The sequence below is a fragment of the Mus musculus genome, chromosome 3 (genome assembly GCF_000001635.26).
Source record: "Mus musculus strain C57BL/6J chromosome 3, GRCm38.p6 C57BL/6J".
NCBI classification, from domain to species: domain Eukaryota; kingdom Metazoa; phylum Chordata; class Mammalia; order Rodentia; family Muridae; genus Mus; species Mus musculus.
This window is the reverse complement of record NC_000069.6, coordinates 126,921,176-126,941,104: the sequence shown is the minus strand read 5'-3', so window position 1 is coordinate 126,941,104 and position 19,929 is coordinate 126,921,176. Positions and strand designations below refer to the sequence as shown.

Genomic DNA, 19,929 nt, shown 5'->3' with positions numbered 1-19,929 from the left:
GGGCCTGTTTTGCAATTCAGAGAGGTCAGCTTTCAGATACCCATGATAACCAAATTAGTCCAACAAACCCGAGATAAAAATGAACAGTGAACGTGTTCAGACAGGATTCAGAAAACAACAAAATCTCAAACTTTGCACGATATGAGGGAATGATGGCTCTTGGAATTATATATCTTTTTTTTTTTTTAAAGGAAACCATGGGTGGCTTTGAGAGGTTACTGCAGGCTTCCATTATTTCTAAATGAAGACTTATCCTTAAAGTGTAGGCAACATAGAATTCCCCAATGCTGTCCAGCAGTCCACAGCAGTTGAGAGGGGATTGGATGAATTCTAGTTGTGTGCGAGTGTGCACTACATGACTTTGCTTAGGAACAGGCAGCCAGAACCTTTGCCTCAGATGCAAATGTCCCACCAGCAGGATCAAAAGCTCATATGCCTTTGTCCTGCCTTCTTCCAAAGGTCAATAGGACATTGATCTTCCTGGCCTCAGTTTAAGTCCAGGCTTCAGATAATCCCTTGTGCTTTCTTTCAGATCGGACGTGGTGGTGACTGACAGGTCCACAGGGCATGAGTAGCACAGTTCAGTTTCTCCACCTCCGTAGCCCATCTCTGATTTCTCTGGGGTTTCATGTATTCAGTGAGTGGACGGTTGTTTTGTTCTCCTTCTTCAAAAGCATAAAAAGAAAGTCCTGAGATAACTAGACATTCTGTTCAGTTACAAGTCTTCATTAAAGGGATATGGAAGCAGATGGTTTCCGCAAATCACCACATGGGATTCATTCCCCATTTTATCCCAGAAATCAGAAAACATACCAGTTCATAGGACCTAAGCCACGATAGCTAATTTGTGCAACTATTAGATATTAGATCGAGTGAATTCCTTTCTTGGATGATCAGTACTATGGTTCCCCTCTTGTCCCAGACACTCTTTGGCCATTCTGTTTTTGACCTTCTGTAGATCCCCAAGATGAGCAGGAGCGGATGGAAGAAAGGCTGGCTTACATCGCTGATCACCTTGGCTTCAGCTGGACAGGTAATTGGTGTGACCCAGGGTTTCTACAGAAAACCTGAACCTTGAACAACCAGTTCAAGATCCTTTCTATTTCCTTTTCCCTTTACTTTTCTTGAAGAAGACTATATGAAATAAGGCAAAGAAAAATCTATGAGTTGACAAATATGACTGCAGCAGCTGATAGATGGTTCTCAACATTTTGGAGTTTAGAACTTGAGATTTGAAGACTTTCAGACTCAAGATGGCCAGGCTTCACACATTCTTAAGATTAAATTTTTTATAATTTTTTGTTTTTGTTTTCCTGAGACAAGTTCTCACTCTATCTCCCAGGCCAACCTGGAGCTTTCTATGTCACTGAAGCACGCCTAAGATCATGGTAATCTTCCTGCCCAGGGCCGGGAATAACGGTGTGAGCTGCCATGCCTGGCAATTTTCATAACATTCGAGATGTCACCAGAGCTGCTTCTTTTTGATGTTTGATGTCAGGTGTCTTTCAGAGCAAATCATTACTAACCTATGCTCTGGGCAAATGTTAAAATGTATATGAATGAGATGCTGCTCTGATTTTTTTTTTTTAATTTTTATTTTGAGGCAGGGGTGTGGAAGCATAGAGTATGTGTTCCAGTGATCTATTAAGAAAAGCTGAATTCTAAATCCATACTGTTATTTACAAATCATGATTTATGAATTTAAAAGCTATTTCTCATTTGCCTGTGACTTAATAATAGGTAACATTGTAGCCTCGCTTACCTTCTTATTTTCAGTTTCTAACTCTGATGTGGTTCCTTATGTATCATTTGGATACGCTGCGCTGAGACAAATGCCATAAAGTTACTACAATCCCATGTTTCTTAAATATTGGGTAGTAAATAAGTATCTGTTCTCAAAGATGATTGATAATTTTGAATAAATGACTGGAAGCCACAGATAGGAATAGCCGTTTTCTAACTTTTAGTAATTTTAGAATAATATTGAAATACTCACCGGATGCTTATCTGAGGGATTTATAGCAAAGAATAATACCAAAATATCCCCAGTTGGCATATTAGAAATTCATTATTTTCCTTGAATACATATACATCCATACATATACTAAATGTAGTAGGTATAGAAAAGTTGGTAAAAATGAAAACCTTATAACCAAATAGAACAAATGAAAAGGAAAAGGAAATAGATCTCTAAAACAGAATTACTAGATCAAGGATATTTTTAGTATTGAAATATATCAGTTAGATAATAGAAGTCATTGCTTTTATACACAATTGTATACCTACACATTAGAATAGCATGCACAAGCATTAAGTAGTCATATAGAATGCTAATAGTAGAATAAAGAAACTTTTTGTAGGAGGAACATTTGTGACAGGGTTTCTCTATGCAGCTCTGGTCACTCTGGAACTCACTATGTAGACTAGGCTGGTCTCAAACTCACACCTGTCTCTATCTCCTACATGCTGGGTTTCAAGGTGGACATCATTACACTTAACTGAAGAAACGTTTTGGCTTCCACCCTACACAAGTTTAATGCTTCCAAGTCCTTTCCTTCGTGCACTTCAAATCAAGAAAAAAGCGTACTGGATCGCTATAAGTTAGCTACAGTCAGTATTTGCATACATTTCCAGAACCAGGATTTGTAGGAGTTAAAAAATTGTAAAGGTTAGAAATGCTTTGTCTCTCCTGTTTTTCAGTCATTTTATTTATTTTATTTTATTTTATTATTTTATTTTATTATCTTGGTAAAAAGTATGAACAAGTGACGATGGTCTGATTTTCATTCACATTTTTACCCCTTTACCCTTTTTGTTGTTGTTGTTGTTTTGTTTTGTTTTTTGATTTTCAAGACAGGGTTTCTCTGTGTAGCCTTGGCTATCCTGGAACTCACTTTGTAGACCAGGCTGGCCTCGAACTCAGAAATCCGCCTGCCTCTGCCTCCCGAGTGCTGGGATCAAAGGCGTGCGCCACCACGCCCGGCTTACCCCTTTACCCTTACTACTTCTACAATGACACTAATCAATTCTATATCTAATTTTAAGGAAGAGTAGGAGTGAGCATAGTGAGGGTTACTGAGTGTTAGTATGGCAAACTTGTGTATGAGTCACTTCTAACACAAATTGCTCATAGCAGCACAAGGCCTTATATTGCTTAGACCTCAAGGAACAAGGTATGGAAATCGTAAACATGAATTCAGTGTGTTGACAATGTAGCCTTTTGTTGTTGTTCTAGAATTAGCAAGAGAACTGGATTTCACTGAGGAGCAAATTCACCAAATTCGAATCGAGAACCCCAACTCCCTTCAAGATCAGAGCCACGCACTGCTCAAGTACTGGCTGGAGAGGGATGGGAAGCATGCCACAGGTAGGTGGGGGAACATCACGGTAGAGGGGGATCTCAGCTAGAAGTGGGTCACCCAGTGACCTCATCCTTACAAAATCAGCAAGAGAAATTGTCAAGAGTCATCAATTTTAAGAACCGCTGCCGATGAAACAGAGAGCAAGCTTTTATGGGTTTTAGAATAATCTTGTTCCATGAAGAATCTTGCATGGGATGTTTGTGAACAATGTCAACTATCTGGAAATGATACCAGCACTAACTGCCAACAGAAAGTTCACTGAGACCAAACAGTTTCAAAGTATGGTTAATGGGCACATCGTGTAGTTATAACTACTTATGAGTGGTGGATTTGCCTTCAGTTTCTGTTTATATTCCTCTCTAGTCATTTTAGGTCTGTGGTGGAGGGGAACCAAATAGATACTCTCTATGATGACTGATACTTTATACTATGACCCTGTGGGGGTGGGGGGAATGGGAAATTAAATAGATCATAGCTGCTGTACAAATTCGGCACTTTCTTTCACTTCTCCATGAAAATATTTATACCTATTACTGTTTTTGTTATGGATGCTGTTGTTTGGTTGTTTTTGTTTTTTGTTTTTTTTGGATTTTTTTTGTCCTTTTTTTGGTCTAAATTCATTTTTAGAAGCATTGACAGATTTAGCAAATAAAAACAGAAGGGCACTTGAATAAACTTAAAAACAAATAATAAATATCTTTTAGTATAAATATATTTCACACTGTATTTGAGGTGTACTTAAAGTCTTTGTTTTTACCTAGATTCCAGTTTGGGCGGATGTCATCTGGCAACTCTGTCTTTAGGGTCTATAGTGTGCAGGCTGCATGCATCACTATTTGCCTCTGTTTACAAAGATCCTAGTTAGGCTTTGCCAGGTTCTTTATTTGAATACCAGTAACGTAGTAAAGCAACTGAATGAAAAAAATCTTAAAAAGAGTACATCTCAGATGAAAGGAATGTCTTCTCTCCAATGTCTCAGATACCATCCTCATCGAATGCCTCACCAAGATCAACAGGATGGACATTGTACATCTCCTGGAGACCAACACAGAGCCCCTCCAGGAGCGCATGGGCCGCAGCTATGCAGAAATAGAGCAGACCATTACGCTGGACCACAGTGAAGGTCAAGTGATGTCTCTTGGGGATAGGGGATAATACAAAAGCTGGGCCTACTGCCTTCATTGTTCAGGCAACGAATCTTTGGTGGTGGTGTATTTGTTTCCATGCCACCTCAGTCCCTTCTCAGTCCATGGTGGCCCTCTGCTCATTCCTCATTGTCTCCCTGCCATAGGTGGCCATCCAGTTCCTTTGTTCCCAAGGAACTTCTCATACTGACTTGTTTAAAATCTTACTTTAACCACCAAGTTTTTAGTTCTGCACCAACACACCGTAATCAGTAGCTATGCAATTTCTAAGCACTACAGTATTTAAGCATCATGCTTCCTTCTACATTTCTGAACCAATAATTCTTCAGATGCACTGGAGCCCTTGGCCACTGGCCTTGTCAACTATAAGTATTCATTTATACTGAATTTATTATTACGTATTTTTAGTCTGCCCCTCCTCCTCCCTCCTCTCCCAACTCTTCCTGCCCCCTTTCCTCTCTGATTTGTACTTTCACTTCTTCCTTCAAATCCTCAATATTTCTCTTCCCATATCAAAAGATGGCCTAGTCGGCCATCACTGGAAAGAGAGGCCCATTGGACTTGCAAACTTTATATGCCCCAGTACAGGGGAACACCAGGGCCAAAAAGGGGGAGTGGGTGGGCAGGGGAGTGGGGGTGGGTGGATATGGGGGACTTTTGGTATAGCATTGGAAATGTAAATGAGCTAAATACCTAATAAAAATGGAAAAAAAATTGTAAAAAAAAATATTTCTCTTCCCCTTGTTTATTCTTACTTGCTGAGTTTACTTCCAATTCGGTAGACACATGGGATTATACGTAAATCTCCACACCTTTTTACCAGAAGATCTACCAAGATAAGGTGTCTGAGTATATACACTCTGCCTTCCTTCCTGCCACAATATACTAACTTCCCTTCTTTGCTAAAGCTTTTAGATCTTTTCTGCTGCTTCTCGTCCTCTAGTAATCAAGGCCTCCATTCCTGCAAGCATCCATCTGGCTCTTACAATTGGAACCATGTCTAAAGCCATTTCGATACTCTCAAGACTTCTGTCCTTGAAAGGAAAATAAAGTGACTAGCTCTTCTGCCTCTAAGTTGTTCCCCTCTGTGTTTGCTCTGTTTCTCTGTCCACTTCCTTGAAACCCCTTCAAGAGAGAGGCTGGAATGCCCTGTTGCTTCCCTTCTCCCTTCTCCTTAGACCTGCCCTGTTTCTTCTTTTCTCCCCTTCTCCTAAGAACTCTTTATACTACTCTGGTCCATCTAATAAACTCCAGTAATTATTTCCCTAGGACCAAATCCCCAGTGTTCAAGTTCCTTGACGCCTTGGTAGCATTTGATCAAAATAATTAATCTTTTTTTCCAACCCCATCTTATTTGCTTTCTTCATTTCCTTTCCATAATGTCTCCCCACCCCACCCCCAGCTAGATCTCTCTCAGTGACTCATCATTGCTCTTGATGTATGAAATACCTTAACTCTGCATAAGCGTGTCTACATAAAAAGAATACTGAACCCAAGTTGGTAAGGATTCCTCATACTATTTGGAATCTGACTGGACTGTCACAGGACATGCCTGCTTATCATTATGGTTTCTTCAGACACTTTAGCATTGAGGAAGTGCTCCCACAATTCTCTGTGGTACCTTTGACCCCATTACCATTAATCTTTTTCTGACTACTCCCTCCTTAGGCTCTTCAGAGTGATGAGCATGCTGAAGTCAGGCACAGTATCTTGCTCGTCTTTCTAAGAAATGCTCCAATAGCAGGATGTGGAACATAATGACCCTTAACAAATATACCCCTAGAATAAGTGAGACTCATAAATATTTTCTCCCCTGCAGGATTTTCAGTCCTTCCAGACGAGCTCTGTGCTGCCAAGGAGAAGAAGGAGCAGGAAGCTTCCAAAGAAAGCGAGTCTAGCGACCACCCGCCCATGGTCTCCGAAGAAGACATATCTGTCGGTTATTCCACATTTCAGGATTGCCTCCCCAAAACTGAAGGGGACAGCCCAGCAGCAGCACTGTCTCCTCAAATGCACCAGGAGCCAGTTCAACAAGATTTCTCAGGGAAAACGCAAGACCAGCAGGAATATTAGTGAGTTTCATAAGAAAGTCTGTTAAGTACAGTTCCAGAATTGCAGCCACTGTGACAACTGTGAGAGGGAGCACAGCCCTGCAAGGGAAAGTTCCAGAAATCTCATAGTGCCCTGTAGGCTGTGTTGTAGAAAAATGGAAACAATCAAGATACATAATTGTGACAGTGTTGTGTGAGGCCATTCTACCCAAGATAACTTCTAGTTTTGTGACCTTGGACAATCCCAAAATGCTTCAAATCTCCATTTCCACATCTAGATACCATGATAACGACAGGAGTGTAACTTATTTAATAGAATCAGAGGACAAAGATTAGCCTGTGACTCACCTTTGCAGCGCACTCCTTCCTGAGCACAGTCATGACTTACGGGATTGTTGTATCTTGTTGGAATGCTTCCACATGGTACCATGACTACACTAGAGTGTGAACAGTGGTGATGTGAGAACAGCCGCCCATGAGTACTTAAGCAAAGCTATCTAAGTATAAAACAGTATAACATAAATTATGTACACAGAATCCAATACCATTAGTATGAGACAGGATGGAGTAAGACTAAGGCTAGAGAGGCTTTGCTGGCTTACGAGGATCCCAGAGCATCATTCAACTCAGATCTTTACCAGGTAAATGAGAGAGCTTGCCTGAGCAACACCTCCATCCAGGAAGACAAAGAAACTCAGGAGAAGCAGCGTTACTGTGTCAAGAGCTCACAGCCCAGTTCTGTGGTCACTGAAATATGAGACGAGGGAGACTTGAAATGATTTCTTCCTTGTGGGTACCATTCTGTTACCTGCCCAATGGAGTGCAAGGGGGAACATACGGGAAAGGTTAAAAAAATAGAGAGACATAGAAAGGAAAACGTGGGAAGACCAGGACTCCTAGACAGGCATGCGGGGAATCTGTTATCAGTGACAGGACAGAAAAACTGCTGGATACAAAGGAAGGAGTGGAAAAGGCCAACATGTTCTTAGTTAGAAACTGAGTTTGACAGGATGTGTGGGAATTACTCAGAACTGCTGGAAAGTGTCAATGCCAACAGGCCCTTCCATCAAATCATAGACATATTTGTATTTATAATCACACTGACTACACTAACGAAGGCTTCTTTCGTTCTGCTACCATTCTTGCTTGAGTCAAAAGCATTATCTATAAATCTTTGTTACGTAAACATCTATTTTTCACATTTATTTGTATTTGTGTGCATTATGTATGCACATACACATAGTATCTTGGCTAACACAAAGAGAAATTTTATTTTCCCTTCCAATGTTCTTTAGTGTTAAATTGACACTTTTGTTCCAGTGTAACAACACCAGGGGCAGAAGTGGAAGACCCTCAGAAGGCCACAGCCGTTCCTGACTCTCTCTGTAAGACTCCTGAGGACATCAGTACCCCTCCTGAGGGAACAAAGCCTTGTCTCCAGACCCCGGTGACTAGCGAACGTGGTTCTCCGATTGTGCAAGAACCTGAGGAGGCTTCCGAGCCCAAAGAGGAGAGTTCTCCAAGGAAAACTAGCCTGGTCATTGTTGAGTCAACAGACGACCAGTCTCAGGTCTTTGAAAGACTGGATGGTGATGCCGCTTTTCAAAAGGTGAGGCCTTCCTTCCTTGGTGTTCCTCTCCTCACCTGTGACAGAGTTACACAGCTGCCTGATTTCTCTGTCTATTAATGGTTCTTTGTTTGTTTTATTTTGTATTGTTTTATAACTTCAAAACTAAAATGACTTATCGTGTAAGTTAAACAGGACATGGGAAACCCCTGAGAGCTTGTAAATCCAGAAGAGTTGGTACACAGTTCTAAGGTTAGCTGTCGTACTGGGAGCTCAGATTTTTATCATGGGAAGTCCATCTGTTAAGAAAAACAAACTCTGTAGTGAAACAGTATAGCACAGCTTTAGAAAAAATTACTAGAATTGTGTGTAATGTTGGTGATGGTAATGAACAAACCTGCTGAGAGTACCAGTGTGATGCTGGGCCTGTGGGCTGTAAGCATTGTACGTAAAAGAGCACTTGCATTGGTGTAGCTGGGGTGGTTAGCACCCAAATGATCCTCAGTGCAAAAGTATAACTTTGTTAAAAATATTAATGTGTGTGTGTGTGTGTGTGTGTGTGTGTGTGTGTGTGTGTGTGTGTGTATTGCACACAGCATAGTGAATATGTGGATGTCAAAGCTGTTCCTTTCCTGCCCCCTTGTGGAGCATGAAGACCCAGATCAAGTCTGCCCAGCAGCACCTCTGCTGGAGAGAATCGTCTTGGCAGTGAAATTTGCAAGTTCCTCAGATTGGTTTTAGAAATAACTTAGGAAAAAAAAAAAAAGGCACTGTCCCTAAACCTGTTGTCATATTTTATTGTCCAAGTGCCTACCAGTGGCCTGAGAGTATATGATGACACATCGCCATAAAGAGGGTTTTTAAGTTGTGGGCAGAAGTGCAGGCTGTCTTAAGAAATGCTTTTAAACCTCAGGTTCCCCAAATGTGGTCTAGATAGTCCACAGACCTCAGAGCTTACAACTCCTCTCCCTGGAGAAGCCTACAGAGTAGACTGAGCGAATCCTAATGTGTGTTCCTCATTAAATTAGAAATAACTTTCCTCTGAAGAGTAAACGTTTTAAACAACATTTTATATCCTGAGATATTTTTTTTAAAAAAACATCATTATAAATAAAGTGTCGGACCATGTTGCTGGGCGGTAGGCTCCTGAATGTATTTATGTATAATTTTTTTTAAATTTGTATGTTTTCCTTTCAAAGAGAAGGTTGCAGAGCTGTAACTTGAGTATTTTGAGATGTATTAAGCTAATCGAATGTGTTCCTTTCCTTTGAAAACAAACCCAATGCCACGGGTTCAAGTGAGTACGGGAGTCCATACCTGTCATCCCAGGACTCTGAAACCCAAGGCAGGCTGGTCATGATTTTAAAACCAACCTGGGATATGACAAAGCAAGATGCTATCAAAAAACTTGGAAGGGAAGAAGGGAGAGAGAGAGAGAGAGAGAAGAGGAAGGGAGGGAAAAGGAGGGGACGGTAGAGGGAGGGGGAGTAAAAAGGGAGGAAAGGAGGAGAGAAGTCGTGTTCCAGTAGGAAAAACTGACAGTTTATGACTTCTATTTTCTGATCGAAAATTATATGCTCATCTCTGATTTTGGATCAAACTTTGAATTCTCTGAACTTCTTTGAAAAACTAGTTTAATATTATTCAAGGCCTACCACTTTTGATGCCAGGAAAATGTACCGTTAACTAAAATCTCCAGGGAATTTGACTTACCTTCAGAAACCCCAGGTACAAATACAAAAACTGTACCGTGTAGGGGATAAGAATCCTATTCTAGGCCTAATCAAGACTGGTCCACAGATTGCACATGTCTACTGCACGACTTAGGCTCTGTGTTTTCACCTGACTTTTACTACAAGTTTCAAGAACAAGGATTCATGAAACTTCGTGTGGGAAACACATATCTTTGGGACCAATTTTGAGACATGGCTTTTCTGACAGCTCTCAGATTGCAGGACTTCACTATGATTCTGGCAGCAATGAAACTCCTTGCTTGTTGAGGCTTGAGATGACCACTCATCTATTTTTCCACACCAAAAAAAAAAGACAATTTTTTTCACCAGCATAAAATTTCAGAATAGGATATGAACAAATCCAGAAAACAGTAGGAAAGACTTTCAATAGAAAATTAAGCAAAAACAAGGCAGCTACATGCAGTGGCTCACATCTGTAAACCTAGCATTCAGGAATTTGGGAGGGGATGATGGGAAGTTCAAGGCCAGGGTGGTCTATCAAGTGAGATCCTATCTCAAGAAAATCTTTGGTTAAATTTTCTAAACTCAAAACAAAAGAAAACAAAACAACGATTCTTGCATGCTTCCACCAGGAGCTAACAGAGGAATTAGGAGAGCTGGAGGCTAGCTCTGATGAGGAGGCCATGGTAACTACCAGGGTTGTCCGCCGGAGAGTGATTATCCAGGTATCTACTCTTAAGTTACTGCACGTAGGGACAGCTCTTCCCTTCACTAAGTGACCCAGAACAACAGAAGCTGAGCATGCTCCATAGGTAGTGCATGCGTGGAAAGTGGCTCCCGCCGTCCTTCCGTCTCCTAAAAAAATGTAGAGCCAAGGATGTTTGCAGCCTGCCTCCGAGACCCAGAACGCAGAAGAACAATTTGGCTTCTTGGCTTTCACCTGTTTCTCCTCTTGCTTATTCATTTTTGTTGGTTGGTTAAGTTTTACCTAACTTTGATGAGATTCTCCTGAGCATGATATTTTTGTGGTTTCTGCTTAATTGTTTTAATTTTTATTAATCAAACTGACAGGATCTTGCATCTCAGCAATACTTCTCGACATGACCTCTGTCTGGTTTTCTAACATTCCTCACATTAAAAACCCTTGGCCGTAGTTCTTCAGGACAGCACCAGAGACTTAAGTAACTTTTCTCTCACTCTTTAGGGAGACGATATGCCTGACATACCCCCAGAGACGGTCACAGAGGAAGAATATGTTGATGAGAATGGACACACCGTGGTGAAGAAGGTACTGGCCAAGGGCTCTGTACAGGGCTGACCTCAGTCTTCCTGTTCAAAGGCTATCACTAGTGTGGTTCCGTAACTCAAAAATAAGAGGGACTCATGAAATGTTTTTCAGGTTACCCGGAAAATCATTAGGCGGTACGTTTCCTCTGATGGCACAGAGAAGGAGGAGGTTACCATGCAGGGAATGCCTCAGGAGCCAGTCAACATTGAGGATGGGGACAATTATTCCAAAGTGATAAAGCGCGTGGTATTGAAGAGTGACACCCAGCAGTCAGAGGTGAGGCCACCCAGCTCCGCAGAGTTTATTGCACAGAGAAAGTTAAAACATAGGCCAAATAAATAAATAAATAAACCCCAAAAGGTGTTTATTCCTACTGAATCTCAATTTCATGTGGCCATTATACTCATTGTCTTTGTTTGGTTCTTCTCATTTCTATGTTGTATTTACTTCATACTTGATTACAGTACAAATCCAAAGTCAAATTTTAAGAGAATAAAATCCTTTTTTTTTTCTGGCCAGATGTGTGTCATGAAGAGACGGTGTCTAAGTGTACTGCAGTGCTTAGGCCCTGTTGGCACACCAGCCTTCCGAAGGTCACGTTAGACATGTGTTTGATACTCAGACTTCAGCATTTCAGGGTCATTACAATTATAATCTGAAACTCCATGCTTTATCATTTGTCACTTTCTGTTTTGCTTCCTTGTTGGAAAGCAAAACTTTCCAAAACTCCACCGCCCACACTGGTTCTCATAGACACACAATTTGAAAATCTTACTGTTCTGCACTCATTCATATCGTAAGAATCGTATGATTATGTACCCGAAACCATCTAGCCATCTACCTTGTCTCCCCTAGCTTTTTATGCTTTTTCCTTCAGGGGTTGAGTTGGTCTTCATGTTGCCAAAGAAATAATTGTGGAGAAGAGCACCTATCAGCCTTTTAGAAATGTGGCTGGTAAGGTTTTATTCAAGTGACCCACTAACCATCTCAGCAACCCACACTCAGATAGACCAATTGCTCTCTTACTCCTAATTACCACTTTTCAGAAAGCCAGTATTATAACCACTTTATTTCACAGCACAGAAAATGGCATCGTTTGTTCCATTTTTATCAGTTGGGAATTGTCTGTCACATGTCCTTCATTCATTAGGTGACTTTGTCTGAACCCAGCGTTTTGTCCAGTACCTCACAGTTTCAGGCCGAGCCAGTAGAAGGCCGTAGAGTCAGCAAAGTTGTTAAAACAACCATGGTACACGGAGAACGGATGGAGAAGAGTCTTGGGGACTCTAGCTTAGCCACTGACCTTCCTTCAGCCAAAGATGACTTTGAAGAGGTACAGAAGCCTTGGCTCATTTTTGTGTTTATTTTCCTTTCATGTTTCATGTTTCCTTTGCGTTTGTTTCATGTGCATTTCATGGTTGCTTTGGGTTCAGAAAGAGAATCCTTTGTCACTGCTTCTTTTATGCACAGATTCATGGGAGGTGTTAGGGTACCTCAACAGACCAGCTTTCCTTCTTGAACAATTTGTGTAGTAAAGTAATATTTCCTCAGCCTAGTGGCATTCACTCATGTCACCCCAAAGGGCTCTTAGAAACACAGACTGCTAAGAGTCCTTCCTGTTGATGTGGGGTCAGAGTCTCCAGGATCCAGACAAGAGTCCCTATGTCTGTTAAATTACAATGCCAGCTATGATGGCTAAGGCTTGGAACACTGGCACTGATATGGCTAAGGCAGGGTGCCACGAGTTCAAAGCTAGCATATAGGACAAAATGAGTTCAGGCCACCCTGGACCTCTGAGTGGCATCCTGTCTCAAAAAAAAAAAAATTTTTTTTAAAGTAAATAAATAATAGTGCAGAATGTGTTTCCTGTTAGATGATAGAACTTATTTTTTTATTAGATATTTTGTTTATTTACATTTCAAATGTTATCTCCTTTCCTAGTTTCCCTTCCAAAAATCCCCTGTCCCCTCCCTGCTCCCTCTGCTCCCTAACCCACCCACTCCTGCTTCCTGGACCTGGCTTTCCCCTATACTGGGGCATAGAACCTTCACAGGACCAAGAACCTCTCCTCCCATTGATGACCGACTAGGCGATCCTCTGCTACATATGCAGTTAGAGCCATGAGTCCCACCATGTGTTTTCTCTGATTGGTGGTTTAGTCCCAGGGAGCTCTGGGGGTACTGGTTAGTTCATATTGTTGGGTAGAACTGATCTTTGTTAGCTAATATCCTCAGTGGTGGGCATTAATGAAAATTACATTTATTCTAACTTAAAAAGTGTTGGTCATTGTTTACATTCTGATTCTCAACAGCTAGGAAATAACTCTTTAGCGTCAGAAACACAGACTCTCAATATGATTACAAACAGCAAGAATTCTGGGAAAAGAAACAAAACAACAAAATAAAGCCAATGTTCTAAGCTACTGGCAAGGGAATTTGACTCTGTATAAACCAGCTTAGAATTAGAACGCAAAGGGCAGGAGCTGCAACAAAACCCATAGAACATGAAGGCCTCTTATGTAATTTATGAAATATTCATTCTCTGTGACTGAAATGCCTTAGATCTGATTATAGGATATGGCCTGTGATTTCTCTAAGGCATTAATAATATGCAGTGAATATCAGTAGATACTAAATTATCTCAATCCCGAAACACATCTGTTCTAAGGGTTGAAGAAGGGATAACAGACACACATAGACAAATGTAAACCATTCCAAAAAAATTTTTTTTAAATTAAATGCTATACTCTGTTTCCTATACTTATACACTGAGGGATGTTCTGGGTTTTATCCTTTATCATTCAGCATGACCTTTATCATTCAGATCTCCACAATCAGAAGTGGTGTGGTAAAACAAGGAAGTCATTTAAAGTCAGTTGGCCTATATGTTATTTCCAAGCTTTCGGCAAGTAGTGTAAAACTATCTGTGACACCAGTGGAATTTTAAGGGAGATGCTAAAACCTCGATGCCCATACGAACCTGTAGCGGTTGCTCTTGGTTCCATCAGATACTTTTCTGTGTCACCACAGTTAGTCACGCAATAGACTGTTTTAATGTTTGTGGTCTATGAATCAAGTCTTGTTTTCTCTTTTTCTTACCTCAGGCTTTGGGGTACACAGGTAGCCATATGAACGTCCACTTGCCCAGTTTAGTAGAGAATGAAATCCTGAAGGAGGATGGATCAATAATTAAGAGGTTTGGGTTAGCATGGGGTGATGCTTTGCCAACTAACATGATACAACTGGTTTCTAACGTTAGGAAAGGGCAGAGCCCTTCTGGGCTGTTGACTGTCATGTATGAGAAGGCACAGATCAGGCATGGATGTGTCAGTGTGTTGCCCCTGAAATGTCCACTGATGCCTTCAGATTAATACTGAGACATGGCGATGGCAAGCCATTCCTTTATACACTTTGATCTTCTGGGTTCAAGCAGATTGCCCATATAGTCAAGTAGGTGGGGTATACCACCAAGTTCATAGATGTGGAGGTTACATGAAAAGAAGTCTAATCAATGGCACAATGATTGGCTTGGCAGCTAACCACATCCAGCTCAGTCTATCTATTGTGGCTTCAGATAGCATCTGCTTTTCACCGTTAACCAGTTTCATGACCTTGCATGCGAGTGGCAAGAAGTTAGAGCCTAAGTTTGATGCCTTCCATCCTGAATGTACCGAGTGCTGCTGAAAGCAGCTTTGGTAAGAGCCTGTGCAAGTAGTGAGCAGCTTTTTCCCTATGTGTGACAGGGTGCTAGCTGTGAGGCACAGTAAACTGCCTGTGCCATCATAAGTTGGGCTTTACTTCTGTTTGCTCTCACTTTTTTGGTCCTCTGGCACGATTGTAAGCATCAGGACACACATAGACCTCTCAGCTTCTCAGTGAAAGATACAATGGGAACCCAAGTTATAACTGTGCTTCTCATCTCATTGAAAAGAGCAGAAAGATCATCATTTATAGTACCCTACAGGGCTATTTTAGGTTTCTGGATCATAATAATTAGAAGAGAAAAATTAAAGGTTCTGTCATACTCTCACCCTCTGCTCAAAAGGGAGAAACAGCAGCAGCTATGAATTTGGAAGAATGTAATTGCTCTCCTAGAACTTTTAAATGCCATATGAATTAAGGATAAAATGTTTCTGCTGTTCTGAGCATTTAACTCTTTTGTCCAATTGTTCAGATTAAACTATACAGTCCTCACAAACCCTGGTGCTCCAGGATCTGTGAACTAGAATAGATTTGGAAAGCAGTTGACTCACTGTGTCTTTACAGTGCTGGTCAGAAAGCCAAAGATATAGACAGACACCTTGCATTTACCCTGCCAGACAGTGTGGAATTCTATGGTGCATAGTACTTCAGTTATACATTTATCATATGCATGTGTGTATATAAACATCTGCATACATCTGTAGAAAACTAAAAGGAAGAAAGAAAGAAGGAAAGAAAGAAAGAAAGAAAGAAAGAAAGAAAGAAAGAAAGAAAGAAAGAGAGAGAGAAAGAAAGAGAGAGAGAGAGAGAGAGGGAGGAAGAAAGGAAGGAAGGAAGGAAGGAAGGAAGGAAGGAAGGAAGGAAGGAAGGAAGGAAGGAAGGAAGGAAGGAAGAGACTTAGGCTATAGGCCTGCCCTGTGACAAGAGAGCTATGAAATGTCTCCTAACTTCTACAGAAAGAGGCTGATATTTGCCTTTTGTGGAGTAAAAGAAGCAGCACTGCTGGGGACCACCAGAAATAACACAAACTGATTGCATCCACAGCAATCAAGTTTGAATATTCCATCAAGAGGAACAAATGTAGATATGCCATCAAATGAAAAATACAATTCACTTAATATCTACTAGAGTGAAAGGTTTGGGGAAAGGGAGAAGGAAGCAAGGATGTTCAGAGGGAAGCTGTAAGTATTATGGAAGAAGTAAATTTTTAGAATACACGATTGTCCCAGTGAGTGTTTCCAGGTTTGACCATGGTCAGAACTTCAGCTTCTAAACACTGGGAATTCATTAGGAAAATGCTTGTCCTTCTCTGTTGCTGGATTTGAAGGTCCATGACTTCCCAGATATGGACACAGGCTCAGGAATCCCAGTCCCTTATCTAACACTTTTAATAATAATAATAAATAATAATAATAATAATAATAATAATAATAATAATAATGTGGGATGTCGTTAAAATCCTCTAAAGTCAATTTTTCTTATTTGTCATAACTATGATAGGATAGTATGTACGTAAAATATACTCAACACATATTTGCAGTTGAAGCATTATTCTCACAGGTAGAAAGCAAGAAGAATACAGAGAGAACAAATTGTAGTATCATTTTCAAGTGGGGGAATCTAAGAAAATAACTGTATGAAATAAAACAGTAAGCTATAGCATCCTTTCTCAAGAAGCTCCTCGTGAGGCGACAGGGAAGGGAGCGGCCGGCATGCAGGGATGCACAGGCATGCAGGGATGCACTGGCATGCAGGGATGCACAGGACTTAGGCATATGGAGGTCTTGAGGATACACAAGAAGTGTCAGCTCTCACAAGTCATATCTGTTTCCTTTCCCTTTCTTGCTAACTCCCAGGGAAGCTTCAGAGACCTTCCTGTTGGTAGTCCCTGTCTTGTATATTGATAGAATATCCCAGTTTTTAAAGATCTGAATCTCACAGGAAAGTGCTAGTAAGACAAAATTTGGGCAAAGTTGAGGTCTGCGAAGTGAATCGATTTTAAATGATTTTTCTGAGTGTGCCAGTGGTGCCTGTGGGATGGTTATTTCAGAGCAGACAAGGATCTTTCAGATCCGTGCAGCTCAACCGGAACATGAGTCATATGACCTGGCTTCTCTTTGAGAAAATAAAATGGACACACAGAGTCTTTCCCATGAAGTGTTTCTAAAAGATGAAAAAAAAAAAATCAGGTCCTTTCTGACAAGAGAAGCTCACTTGTGAGAAACTCGAGAAACATGCTAATAGAAACACATGCAAAGGTGAAACAGGAAGTTCTTGGGTGTTCAGGGAAGACAGAGCCTAATTAATCTCGTCTGCTTCCTGTAGGACAACAATGAGTAAAGCCAGGACACAGAGGAGGGCTGTGGTGAAGGACCAGCAGGGGAAACACATCACCTTGGAGCACCTGGAGGATGTTCCCGGAGCACTGGACCAAGACGACCTCCAGCGAGATCTCCAGCAACTCCTTCGGCACTTCTGCAAGGAGAACACAAAGCAAGAGGCCAAATGAGGAGCTGCCCAGTTCTCACCAGAAACCACAAACCCACTCAATATGCAACTTCCCATTTCTGCGCAGGAGTGACTGAAGTGGCCTAATTACTGGGACCCAGTGACACTTCCACTCTCAGCAAACACACAGCATCTACTTTTCCTTCTTTCTCCCTGCCCCTCTCTAACTATAAGCTAATTTGTGACCAAAGATAGCATCCTTCCTTCCGGATGCTGTATCCACTATTTTGAGCATCCGTGCTAACCTGGGAACTGGCATCTCTATTGTTTGCTTCTGCTCAAGCTCCATGAAACTCCATGAATCAGAAGAACTTCACCTGCAGACTTCTTCAAATGACAGGGGAATCCTTCCAAGGGTATCTATGTATAATGTATATAGCCGAAATTCTCAGACGAACAACAGAGTAAAATTCAAACCACTGCCTGTCATAATTACACTGGGCATCATGGAATAAAAGCCTCTAGATATTGCTGAACAATGGTTAATTATGATATTGCTAACACAATCAAATGGTAATACAGTTCTATGGAAGAAACACTTCAGACTTAGACACGTCCTTAGAACTTCCAGAGTAGCCATTTGCTCTTAAAGCCGTCAGGATCATAATCTTGAAGAAGAATCCCTAGGAGTGGTCTCTAGGACTGGTCAGCCATAGCCGTTGGCTCTTGGACTGTGGCCCTGAGGGAGAGGGAGAAGGACTCACAGGCCAGCAGATGGAAACAGCGAGGTATTCTGGTGCTAGAAGCTTCAGGGGTGGTGTTCTAGCACCTTCAGGTGTTTTTGACTTTGGACACGTTGGCAGGGTATTTTAAAAGCTATAACTACTGTAGTTTTCCGGTGTTCATTGCTGCTTTAGCAAACCACGCTGTCTTACTGGTGGTACTTTCTTCTGGCCACTGCACTGTAGATAATTCATTGGAAACAAGATTTATGCACCACACAAAAGGTTAAATGCTGTCACCATGTTGGAGTGGTTTCTTTTCTTTTCTTTTCTTTTCTTTTCTTTTCTTTTCTTTTCTTTTTCCCCACCTCCAAGTTTATCTTTCCTCTAATACCTGCATGTAGCATCACACACACACACACACACACACACACACACACACACACACACACATCTTCTCATTACACTAATGGTTTTCACTCTGAGTCTCAACTTTCTCGCCATGTCTGCTCTTCAGCTTGCAGATGAGATTTTGGGAAATCCTTGGAAAATTTGGTTCTCATTAATTTTTTTTTTTGGTTTATTTATTCAAACCCCAGTCACTCTTGGAAACTGAAGTGCATTTGTGTGACTTTCTGTTTGTTTTAGAGAAGGGACAATGACAGTCTGAGTGCTCCCCATGCCCTATGTCGAATCCCCCTAGTGATTGAAGCTGTGTAGCATTTTAACATATATATATAAATATATTCACAAATATATTCATATAAACAGTATACGTTTTGAATCAGTTATTTGTTAAAGAAAGTATATTCAATGAAGATGAAATTAAAAAGAAAAAGAAAGAAAGAGAGAAAGAAAGAAAGAGAGAGAGAGAAAGAAGGAAAACAGCCTACCCTCCAGAGACTGACATTTTTCCAGTCCTATCTAGCCTTTTCCTGTGTGCAGAACTGACTCATTGCTCGGAATGTCAGACACAAACACGACAAACAATAGCACTTCATCTTTTTGAGTAACATTGCCAAGAGAAGAATTTTCCTGGGAGAGAGGTTTCCCATCAGGCAAATCTCCTGAGTCCCCGGCACTAGCACTTTCTGGGGGACTGTGTAGAAACAAAGTGTTCTTTGGCATCCAAACTGAGAGAGAGAGGCAGGTGGCAGCCCTTCTTGAGATATGAGGTGGCCATCTTATCAGATCTTTGCCCTGGAGCTCATGAAAAGCCTTTCTGTTGTGTTATTTGCAGTGCAGATGATGTCCTTGTGGCAACTTAATGGTTCTTCACTTTTTTTTCCTTCAATTTTAATTTTTTTTTTTTTTGCTGTGTTATCAAAAACTTGAATACTGTGAGAAGTGAATTTTCAGTTGATGAATCAGCATCTTGTTCCCATGGTGATAACACTAATTGAATATATCTATGAGGGCATGTATTAGTTATTGGAAAACAATACAACACTAACAATACATAGCTGCAATGTTGTACAATGGCTGATTTAACTAAATAAAATGTATAAGTGTTAAGTGTTGCAGTGGTGGTTTTGTCCTTCTTTATGACCAGTCTATTTTAGGAGAATCAGAGGTTGTTAAATGAGGTCAACATGAAGCCAACAGAAACACATGAATTACCTTTGTTTTTCCTTTGTGATTTTATTTAATAATATTCTGAGAGGCCAAACGGTAGCATGTGGACTAGCTCACCACAGCCCTGAGGAACTTTTATTCTTACTGTTACTCAACTGGGCAAAACAAGACATTTTTTAATGAATTTTTTTAAATTTTGAGGCTATCTAGTAAATGAAAAGTAGGAGCTTTTAAGGATGTTGAGGGAAGGGAACTGGGGAATCTGATCAGTAACACAGAGGGCAAGGCCACAGGAATTTGATCCATTTATGTATAATGACAGCAGTATGAGACAGACTTTCGGGACAGCAGTAAACCCTGGCATTTCCTTTTTTGT

General features: G+C 40.9%; 1 protein-coding gene across 51 annotated transcripts in view; it reads left to right on the top strand.

Moving 5' to 3' along the window:
- Positions 1–19,498, top strand: part of Ank2 (ankyrin 2, brain) — a 578,741-nt gene extending 559,243 nt beyond the window's left edge. For 48 of the 51 annotated variants that reach the window (XM_006500891.3, NM_001327938.1, XM_006500893.3 and 45 more), the window contains 9 exons: positions 959–1,033; positions 3,236–3,367; positions 4,342–4,485; positions 6,327–6,579; positions 7,879–8,167; positions 11,024–11,107; positions 11,219–11,383; positions 12,258–12,440; positions 17,134–19,498. In XM_006500891.3, the coding sequence (XP_006500954.1) occupies positions 959–1,033; positions 3,236–3,367; positions 4,342–4,485; positions 6,327–6,579; positions 7,879–8,167; positions 11,024–11,107; positions 11,219–11,383; positions 12,258–12,440; positions 17,134–17,148 (1,340 nt within the window). In that variant the 3' untranslated portion in view covers positions 17,149–19,498. The remainder of the gene's footprint in view (positions 1–958; positions 1,034–3,235; positions 3,368–4,341; positions 4,486–6,326; positions 6,580–7,878; positions 8,168–11,023; positions 11,108–11,218; positions 11,384–12,257; positions 12,441–17,133) is intronic. The other 3 variants (XM_030252382.1, XM_030252379.1, XM_030252364.1) reach the window with 1 other exon arrangement.
- The last annotated feature ends 431 nt before the right edge of the window (positions 19,499–19,929 follow it).